The following is a 9,914-nucleotide window of genomic DNA, read 5'->3' as shown; positions in this document are numbered from 1 at the left end:
TTTGGGATGGTTTGGGAAGGGAAGAGAAGGTTTGGGAAGGTTTGGGATGGTTTGGGAAGGGAAGGGGAGAGAAGGTTTGGGAAGGGAAGGGAAGGTTTGGGAAGGGAAAGGAAAGGAAGGGGAGGTTTGGGAAGTGAAGAAAAGGTTTGGGAAGGGAAGAGAAGGTTTGGGAAGGTTTGGGATGGTTTGGGAAGGGAAAGGAAGGGGAGAGAAGGTTTGGGAAGGGAAGGGGCATAGAGATGGGCAGGCCAGGAGCTGCCTGGCCTTGCCGGCTGGCTCAGTTGGGCCCAGCATCAGCTGAATCTCCAGCTCCGATGGGAAGTGGTCTCGTCCCTTGGTCTTCCGGTGCTGTTGGAGGGACGCAGGTTGTCTGGCTGGAGATTACTTTGTTACTGCCCGTCTAAAAGCGGACAAGAATTCAGTCCGCATGGTGCAGTAGGACGGGCAGTCGTCTTGGCTCATGGCTTCAAAGGCTGGAAGAGAGAGGAACGGAGCCACGGTCAGAGCCTGGATGTGTGGGATCCCGAGGAGCCCTTCCTGCCAGGGCCATCCCAGTCAGCTCTTGCCATGGCCAGGAGGGAGCAGGGGTCAACAGGATGAGCGGGAAGGTGCTGGCCCCCAATCCCCCCTGTGACCCTGAAATGTGTCCCTGCTCTGCCCACAGCGCCCCTTGTCCGTGCAGGGAGCAGAGCCCCGCGCAGGCAGGGCAGGGAGTGCAGCTCCCTGTCCAGGGTCTGTGCTCTCCCCTGCCAGCCCCCAGTGAGAGCCCACTGTCCTCACTCACCCCTCATGAGGAGCTGCAGGTCTTGCATGTGCCAGGCGGCCACTCCTGGGAACAGAGAGCGTGTCAGGGCCCCAGCAGCACAGCTACCCCCCACGGCCTCCTGGCCTGGCAGGGCTGAGCCGGGGCCTTCCCGCATCGGGACACCCAAGGGTGTGGCTGGCAGAGGGTGGCAGCAGCCGCCAGGGCACTCGGGGCTCCCCAGCACATCCCTGGGCCACATCCTGCTGCCGCTGAAGCAGCCGGGGCTGGGGCCGAGCTGCAGTGGGGAGGGAGGGACCGCGGGCTTGTGGCTCACCCATGAACCTGACGGCCGCCTCTCGCAGGGGCTGCTGTGGGCTCTGGAGGTAGGGCAGGGCCTGGTGCAGGTGCTCAGCCCTTCGGCTCACGTCCTTGTCCATCTGCAGAGAGCAGGGGGGTGTCTGTGGCTGCAGCAGTGGCAGGGGCACAGGGCCAGCCCTGCACACTGGGCATCGGGGCCTGGGGCTTGTCCAGCCTGGGGCTGGGCCTTCGGGGTCATCCTTACCAGGCAATCACAGAACTTGAAGTGCTGCTCTTTCCTCAGCAGCTTCTCCAGGTCCCTTCTCTTGAGGAACCTTGCAGCGCAAAGCAGCACTTCCCGAGAGGCCTGCAGAGCAGCAGAGAGTGGGACATGGCACCACAGCCCAGGGCACAGCCCCTTTGTCCCTGCTCCAAGGCCAGCAGGAGGCTGGAGCCCTTGAGGCCCCAGGGCAGGAGGCAGCCCAGCCCCGTGCACAGGGACCCCAGAGCCCAGCAGTTCTCACCTCTGCCACACACTGGTTCTCGTCATGCCGATGGATGAAGAGTGGGACCAGGCTCTGGTGCACCTGAGTCTCCAAGAGCTGTGTTCCCTCTTCCGCCAGCACCTCCATCAGCTCTCGGAAGAGGCGAATGGAGAGCAGCTGCACGTGGGTGTTGTCCTGGGGCAAAAGAGGAGAAAAAGACCTCAGCACTGGATGCTCCAGGCCCACCAGGAACAGGCACAGGCCTGAACATGCACAGGGCAAAGTTTCCTGGCAGCACTCAGTGCCTGGAGGTGGAGGGCACAAAACCTTACATTGTCAAAGAGTGGCCGGAGCGCCTCAGCCAGCCTGGGGGCAGTGGAGATGAATGCCCGAATGTCTTCATCCCGGAGCACACTCTCAAACACAGAGAGGGTCATCACGACCAGCTCTCCATCTGCATCAGGAAGCAGCTCCAGGAGGTGTTGAGACAGGCTGCAGATGCTTTGGGCCTGTGTGGAACACAGTGCTGTGCTGTCAAGCCTTGAACAGCTGCCTCACCAAGAGCTCTGTGGTGGTACAACCCCACGCTTCTGCCCCGGGCCCCAGAGGCCAAAGGGCTGTGCCACAGAGCCTGGGCAGCAGAAGAGGGAGGCAGGAGAGCTGGGAGCAGCTGCCAGAGCTCCCAAAGCCCAGCCAAACCCAAGGGACTGCCTTCCCCAGCCCCAGGCTGCCCGTGTGTCTTCAGCCAGGTGTCCCCTTCTCACCATTGAGGGATCCACAGCAAGCACCAGGAGGCCTCTGAGCGCCAGGCGCTGCCTCTCTGAGCACTGGCTCTGCAGGTTCCTCGACAGGATGGGCAGGACCCTGTCACGACATTTCCTCCCATCCAGAAAGTCCAGGACCTGGAAGGCAGAGAGCAGTGACGGGGTGCCCGGGCAGCAGGAGCCCAGAGCCACCCGGGGCTGGGCCCAGGCAGCAGCACAGGGCACAGGCACCGTCCCGGGCAGCTGCGGCTGTGAGAGGGCAGAGAGGGGGAGGCAGCCAGGCCAGGCAGCGCTCGCCATCGGGCTCACCTCCACAAGGAAGGCCAGGGCAGGCAGCTCCCAACGGGGGTCCTCAGTGCTGAGCAGCCCCAGCAGGTGGATTGCCATGGGGGAATAGAAAGGGACCAAGACGTGGCGCATCTCCCTGTCAGGGGGAAAGAAGGAACCATGGAGCCTGAGCAGGGTGGGCAAAGCTCTCCCAGCAGGCTGTGTGGGGTGGCCCGTGCCCAGGCCAGAGATGATGGGGGCAGCGGGGACGAGGGTGTGTCACCTGGCCAGCAGCCCCACTGCATAGTGCTGGGTGTCAGCACAGAGGAGCGTGTCCCAGCCACACCTGCGCTCCACTGACACCACTTCATTGTCCCACTGCAGCCGGCACAGCAGGGCCTTGATGGTCTGGACCAAAAACCTGTATGTAGAGCAAAGGCCAGGTCATGCTGGGAGCCCTGGCCCCAGCCCCAAGGGCATGGCAGGGAGAGAGGACAGGGATGGAGCACCTGTTGGGCTGGGTGGGGAGGCGGTGTTGCTCCAGGCATCCCCTCCAGAAGCTGTTCACCTCTTCTGGCACCTGCTCTGTGCTCATGGACACTTGGAACAACAGAGCCATGAGCAGGCGGGGGACGTAATTCATGAGTGCATCCTGGCACTTGGGCTCCTGGATGATCAGCCACAGTGCCAGGGTTGCCTGCAATCAAAGCACGTGGAGACAGCGCTCAGTGCGAGAGGTCCATGTGTCAGGGCCCGAGTGTGGGAGGGAGAGGCCAGGGGAGAGCCAGGGGGAGCAGCAGGCCTGGTGTCCCTGAACCTGCCCCTCAGCCACATTTGCAGCCCAAGGCCTGAGGCAGGGAGATGCAGGGGTGGGGGAGGTGATGTGGGGAGGAGCAAAGACCACTTCTAGAAACTCACAGTCATGGCAAAGACATCTCTGCTGTCACCATCGGAGGTGGTCATTCCATGCACTGGCCAATCCTCCATCACTCTGAGCAGTACTGGCAGCACCTTCTCCACTGCTGTTCCCAAGGAGCCGATGCTTCTCCACATCATTGCAGCAGCTCTGTGGAGCCAGAGCTCTGCGTCAGGGGGGTCTCAGCCCCAGGGCTGTGGCCTGGTCAGTTTTGGGGGCCCAGGTGACAGAGCCACGATGCCTTGAGGGGCATGGAGGGCACATGGCAGCAGGATCGGGGGCTGATAGGCCGAGGCTGGGAAATGGAGGGGCCTGAGGGTCCTGGAAGTCTCCATCTGTCTGGCAGACCACACGGGACAGGCTCTCCAGGGTGAGGGGTTGTAAGGGTTGGTGATCCCTGAGCCAGCAAGGCAGCAGAGCCCTGTACCTGTCACACTCTGGGGCACAGCGCAGGAGACTCATCACCACATCACGTGGGTGTGCCTCAGCGAGCCTGCAGATGTTGGTGTGCATCGTGACCCCTGGAGCCATGTGGGAGGTGAGGCACTGGTGCATGGATCTCACGATGGTCGGCACCTGGAGAGGCAGTGGGGGACAGTTGAAGAGGTGCCAGAGGGAGCAGGTTGCCCAGCTTCCCTGAGAAGTGCTTCCCTTCCCACCACACAGTGTGGCCTCAAAGGCTTAGGGGCCAGCATGAGAGGCCACGAGACCCCTGGGGCACTTGAGCCCTGGCCACAGGCTGCTTACTTGCTGCCGATTGTAGACATCTTTCCCCTCTATAAATATCTGGAATGGCAGCTGTTTTGAATTTCTGTGGCCGGGTGTTTGTCCCTGGCCAGGAGGAGGCTGGAGCCCATGAAGCCCCAGGGCAGGAGGCAGCCCAGTCCCTGCCACGGGGACCCCAGAGCCCACAAGTGCTCACCTCTGCCATGCACTGGTGCTCATCATAGTGCAGGAAGAACCACAGCACCAGGGTCTGATGCATCTGCATCTCCAAGGGCCTTGTTCCCCCTTCCACCAGTACCTCCATCACCGTTTGGAAGAAGCGAAAGGAGGACAGCTGCACGTGGGTGCAGAGGAGAAAAAGAGGAGAATAAGACCTCAGCACCGGATGCTCCAGGCCCATGAGATACAGGCACAGGCCTGAACATCCACAGGGCACAAACTTTCCTGGCAGCAGCCAGTGCCCATGGCTGGGGGGCACAAAGCCTTACGTTGTCAAAGAGTGGCCGGAGCGCCTCAGCCAGCTTGGGGGCAGTGGAGATGAGCGCCTGAATGTCTTTGTCCCGGAGCACATTCACAAACACAGAGAGGGTCATTGTGACCAGCTCTCCATCTTCATCAGGCAGCAGCTCCAGGAGGTGTTGGGACAGGCTGCAGATGCTTTGGGCCTGTGTGGAACACAGTGCTGTGCTGTCAAGCCCTGAACAGCTGCCCCACCAAGAGCTCTCTGGCAGTGCAACCCCACGCTGCTGCCCCGGCGCCCAGAGGCCAAAGGCCTGTCCCACAGGGCCCGGGCAGCTGTACAGGGAGGCAGGAGAGCTGGGAGGAGCATCCACAGCTCCCGAAGCCCAGCCAAAGCACAGGAGATTGCCTTCCCCAACCCCAGGCTGCCCGTGTGGCTTCAGCCGGGTGTCCCCTTCTCACCATTGACAGATCCATCCAGAGCACCATGCGGCCTCGAAGAGCCAGGCGACGTCTCTCTGGGCACTGGCTCTGCAGGTTCCTCGACAGGATCTGCTCAACACTGCTGTGACATCTCCTTGTGTCCAGATAGTCCAGGACCTGGAAGGCAGAGAGCAGTGACGAGGTGCCTGGGCAGCAGGAGCCCGGAGCCACCCAGGGCTGGGCCCAGGCAGCAGCACAGGGCACAGGCACCGTCCCGGGCAGCTGCGGCTGTGAGAGGGCAGAGAGGGGGAGGCAGCGGGGCCAGGCAGCGCTCGCCATCGGGCTCACCTCCACAAGGAACTCCAGGGCAGGCAGCTCCCAACGGGGGTCCTCAGTGCTGAGCAGCCCCAGCAGGTGGATTGCCAGTGGGGAATTGGAGGGGGTCAATTGGCGGCGTATCTCCCTGTCAGGGGGAAAAGCATGGAGCCTGAGCAGGGTGGGCAAAGCTCTCCCAGCACTGACTCACAGTCGTGGTCTTTCCCCAGCAGCCCAGAATGGGATGTGGGCACTATGGCAGGTGGCTCCTCCTGTGCACCTGCCTCCCGCAGCCTTTTCCAAGCTGCTCGGCCATCCCTTGGGGCCAAGGCCCTCTGCCCTACATCCATGGGGACTGTGTGGGGTGCCCCATGCCCTGGGTAGAGATGATGGGGGCAGCGGGGTCAAGGTTGTCTCACCTGACATGCAGACCCACTGCATAGTGATGAGTGTCAGAACTCACGAGTGGGTCCCAGGCAAGCCTGCGCTTCCTTGCCATCCAAATATCCTCCCATGGCAGATGGCAGAGCACGGCCTTGATAGTCTGTACCAGAAAGCTGTTTGCAGAGTAAAGATCAGGTCATGCTGGGAACACTGGCCCCAGCCCCGAGGGCATGGCAGGGAGAGAGGACTGGGATGGAGCACCTGTTGGGCTGGGTGGGAAGGCGGTGTTGCTCCAGGCATCCCCTCCAGAAAGTGTTCACCTCTTCTGGCACCTGCTCTGTGCTCATGGACACTTGGAACAGCAGAGCCACGAGCAGGTGGGGGATGTAATTCATGAGTGCATCCTGGCACTGGGGCTCCTGGATGATCAGCCACAGTGCCAGGGTTGCCTGCAATCAAAGCACGTGGAGACAGCGCTCAGTGCGAGAGGTCCATGTGTCAGGGCCCGAGTGTGGGAGGGAGAGGCCAGGGGAGAGGCAGGGGGAGCAACCAGCCTGGTGTCCCTGAACCTGCCCCTCAGCTACATTTGTAGCTCAAGGCCTGAGGCTCCCCCTGTGGTGGGCGAGGATGGAGAGTCGATGTGGGGAAGAGAAAAGGCCACTTCTAGAAACTCACAGCCAGGGCGAAGACATCTCTGTTGTTGCCATCAGAGGTGGACAATCCGTGCACTGGCCAATCCTCCATCACGTGGAGCAGTACTGGCAGCACCTTCTCCACTGCTGTTCCTGAGGAGCCGATGCTTCTCCACATCATTGCAGCAGCTCTGTGGAGCCAGAATATGGGTCAGGGGGGTCTCAGCCCCAGGGCCGTGGCATGGGCAGCTGTGGGAGCCCATGTGACAGAGCCACGGTGCCTTGAGGGGCAGGGAAGGCACGTGGCAGTAGGACTGGGGGCTGACAGGCCAAGGCTGGGAAATGGAGAGTCCTGAGAGTCCTGGAAGTCTCCATCTGTCTGGCAGACCATATGGGACAGGCTCTCCAGGATGAGGGGTTGTAAGGATTGGTGATCCCTGAGCCAGCAAGGCAGCTGGGCCCTGTACCTGTCACACTCTGGGGCACAGCGCAGGAGAGTTATCACTACATCACGTGGCTGTGCCTCAGCGAGCCTGCAGATGTTGGTGTGCGGAGACACGTGGAACGTGAGGTCGTGGTGGATGGACCAAATGATGGCTGGCACCTGGAGAGGCAGTGGAGGAGACTTGGGGAGCTGCCAGAGGGAGCAGGTTGGCCAGCTTCCCCGAGAAGTGCTTCCCTTCCCACCACACTCTGCTGGCCTCAGTGGCTTAGGGGGCCAGCGGACCTGGCTTGAGAGGCCACGAGACCCCTGGGAGACTTTAACCCTGGCCACAGGCTGCTTACTGGCTTCCAACTGGAGACACCTTTCCCCTCCAAAAACTGCAGATTGGGAGCATCGGTCACACTCTCAGCTGGCGTGGTGTCAGTGTTTCCGATGCCCTCACTCGTGGTGTCACCCTCTGCCATGAGATCACTTGTTGTGGTTTCAGCGTCGGTCATGGCAGTCTCAGGGTTTGCTGCGTCATCCATCGGTGCCTCATCAGAGCTTGCTGTGCCCTCAGTCGGCATCGGTGTGATGTCAGCCTGTGCCACGAGATCAGTGTTGGAGCCGGTTGTGTCACCAGCCAAAGCGGTGTCAGGCTTTGCTGTGCCGTCCATCGGTGCCACGTCAGAGTGTGATGTGCCATCAATGGCCATCGGCGCCATGTCAGCCTTGGCCATGACATCAGTGGCTGCGGTGTCAGAGCTGGTTGTATCTTCAGACAAAGCGGTGTCAGGCTTTGCTGTGCAATGAGTGGGTTCATTGCCATCCTTCACAATGAGATCGGCCAGTGCGGTGTCAGGGTTGGCCGTGTCCTCAGTCACAGCAGTCTCAGAGGTTGCCGTGCGATCAATCGGCTCAGTGCTGCCCTCAGGCTTCTCCTTGAGCTCAGCTGGCCTGGTGTCAGGCTGTGCCACGAGCTCAGGTGCTGTGGTCCTGGGTGTTCTGCGCCGAATGCGCATGATTTTCAGCAACCTCTGCAGGAGAAGAAAGGGCAGGGAAGAGAGGGAAGTCCGAGGGAGCGCTCCACCAGCAGTGCCAGGCTGAGCAGGGACAGCAGGCCCAGCCCAGGGGGGGATGGCTGCAGGTACCTGAACTGCTCTGCGGAAGCGGCCCCGGGGGCGGTCCTGCTCCTCTGTCCGCTCCTGGCCTGGATCTGTCAAAGAGGGAGCGCAGGCAGAGCTGAGGGGCTGCAGGAGAGGCCAGGGAACACAGCCCAGCCCTGCACTCCACAGGCAGGGCCGGCCCTGGGGTGCCCAGTGGATGGAGCAGGGATGTTGAGGAGGGTCACCCTTGGCCCCTCTTCCCCCCTCCTTTTTCTCTGGGTGCACCCACAGGGGACAGGAAGGGGCCAAGCTGGCTGCAGCCACCAGCCCTGTGGCCCAGCTCCAGCACTCACCCTGCTGCAGGGGCTCCTCAGCTTGCTGTGCTGGGGCCGCCCCAGGGCCTCTCCTGTTCCTCTTCCTCCTCAGCAGCCTGAACAGGCTGAAGCGTCTCCCTGCCATCCCACAGTGTGGTCTCAAGGGAACTTGCACGAGAGACGCCTTGAAAAATACCCTGGTGGGCAAATCTCAAAAAATTGCCTCGAGGGCACCTTCCACAGGGACTGCAGGTGACCAAGTCCCGTGGTCTGGCCTCGAGGGCACCTTCCACAGGGACTGCAGGTGACCAAGTCCCGTGGTCTGGCCTCGTAGGCACTTTCCACAGGCACTGGTGATGCCCAGAAAAGCTCCAGGTCACCAAGGCCCGTGGCCTGGCCTCGAGGGCCACTCCCACAGAGAGTGGTGATGTGTCGGAAAAACCTCCGGGTCACCAACTCCTGGGGTCTGGCCTCGAGGGAACTTGCAAAAAAAAGAACTCTCAGAATCGCTTCGGGTCAGCAACGAACGAGTTGGCTGCGAGGAGACTCCTCACAGCACCGCTCAGTCCCGTCCTGACCAGACGCGTGCTCCGAGCACTGTGGCGCGGCCGCGTTGACGCCAAACACCTATATCAGGGTGTGTCACAAAGGGCCCTTGGACACCCTGCCCTGTCCCATCCCATTGGCAACGGCCACCATGTCACAAAGGGCTCTGTGACACACAACCACATGTCCTGAGGCCTCCTCCAACCTGGCCAACCTGCCCCAACGGGGAAGGAATCCATTCCCTATAGCAGCTCAGACAGCTGAACGTGAATTTTAGGAGTTCCAAAAAGCCGCAAACACTCCCCTCCTGTACCCGCTCATGGCAGCAGAAGGAATCCCCTCGGCTGCCAACACAGCAGCAGCGGGAAGGGCACGGGGCCTCTACAGAAGCTGGCATGGCCTCCCTGGGCGAAGTCCTGGCTGGTGGCCATCTAAACAGGGGGCTGTGACACAGAGGAGCAACGTGTGGGCAAGGGCACGAATGCTGCTCTGACCCCTTTGGCCGCGGCTGCACTGAAATCAGCAGCAACTCATTTGCCTTCAGATAGTCCATTGAGAGTCAATCTCAAAAACTATACAGAAGCAAAAGAACCTGGCACTGTTTGGTTTGCAAAGGGTTTTTTTCTTAAGGGATAAGAATAAAATAATTTTGGTAAGGGATAAAAGCCCTCAAGGAGCAAAAGTTCCCTCAGTCTTCCTAAAGCACTCCGAACAAGGGAGGATATTGCAAAAACACTAATCCTCCCTCTGGTGCAGAGAGCTGACTGGCCAGGAAAGCTTTGAAGGGCTCAAAAATACAAAGTCAAATCTGTATTGGATGATTTGGAGTTGAGAGAGCAAGTGCTCCAGCCTTTCTAAGGCCTTTCCTCTCATCCTAGGGACACTCAGGCAGGTGCTTTAAAGTTCAGTGAGGTTCCTTGAAGGATCCAGTCGTGTGCCTGAAGACGCTTCCATGAGTCTGCTTGCCAAAAAATCCTCACCAATGCATACTGAATGAAAGTTTTGTTTTTCCCATGCGTTCAGTTTGGCAGGAGCTAAAATTTCAGTAAAACACATCCCCTAATCTAGTAATGTAAATGAACATATCAACTCCAAAACCAACTTGAGGTGG

General features: G+C 60.4%; 1 protein-coding gene across 1 annotated transcript; it reads right to left on the bottom strand.

Annotated features, from left to right (window-relative positions):
* Positions 1–194: 194 nt before the first annotated feature.
* Positions 195–8,827, bottom strand: LOC113986466. Its single transcript, XM_027718200.2, has 24 exons — positions 8,544–8,827; positions 8,297–8,491; positions 7,989–8,053; positions 7,200–7,874; positions 6,881–7,017; positions 6,457–6,604; positions 6,043–6,230; positions 5,817–5,954; positions 5,431–5,545; positions 5,122–5,259; positions 4,689–4,865; positions 4,397–4,534; positions 3,902–4,050; positions 3,477–3,624; positions 3,068–3,255; positions 2,842–2,979; positions 2,601–2,715; positions 2,292–2,429; positions 1,860–2,036; positions 1,567–1,722; positions 1,308–1,409; positions 1,080–1,182; positions 785–829; positions 195–473 (listed from the first exon to the last, which is right to left on the bottom strand). Exons 2-24 carry the CDS (start codon positions 8,400–8,402, stop codon positions 382–384), a joined length of 3,576 nt encoding a protein of 1,191 aa, XP_027574001.2. The 5' UTR covers positions 8,403–8,491; positions 8,544–8,827; the 3' UTR covers positions 195–381.
* Between the last annotated feature and the right edge of the window lie 1,087 nt (positions 8,828–9,914).

Source organism: Pipra filicauda, unplaced genomic scaffold (genome assembly GCF_003945595.2).
Source record: "Pipra filicauda isolate LSUMZ 115617 unplaced genomic scaffold, ASM394559v2 scaffold581_size553298_pilon, whole genome shotgun sequence".
Lineage (NCBI taxonomy): Eukaryota > Metazoa > Chordata > Aves > Passeriformes > Pipridae > Pipra > Pipra filicauda.
This window is presented reverse-complemented; position numbering and strand designations above follow the sequence as displayed.

Excerpts from the sequence above, each read along its gene's own strand:
- LOC113986466 (XM_027718200.2), bottom strand. The coding sequence starts at position 8,402 with ATGGCAGGGAGACGCTTCAGCCTGTTCAGGCTGCTGAGGAGGAAGAGG. Across the intron at positions 6,231-6,456 it reads GAGATGTCTTCGCCCTGGCT|GCAACCCTGGCACTGTGGCT; the intron begins GTGAGTTTCTAG and ends CTTTGATTGCAG. Across the intron at positions 3,625-3,901 it reads TGTGCCCCAGAGTGTGACAG|AGCTGCTGCAATGATGTGGA; the intron begins GTACAGGGCTCT and ends CTGGCTCCACAG.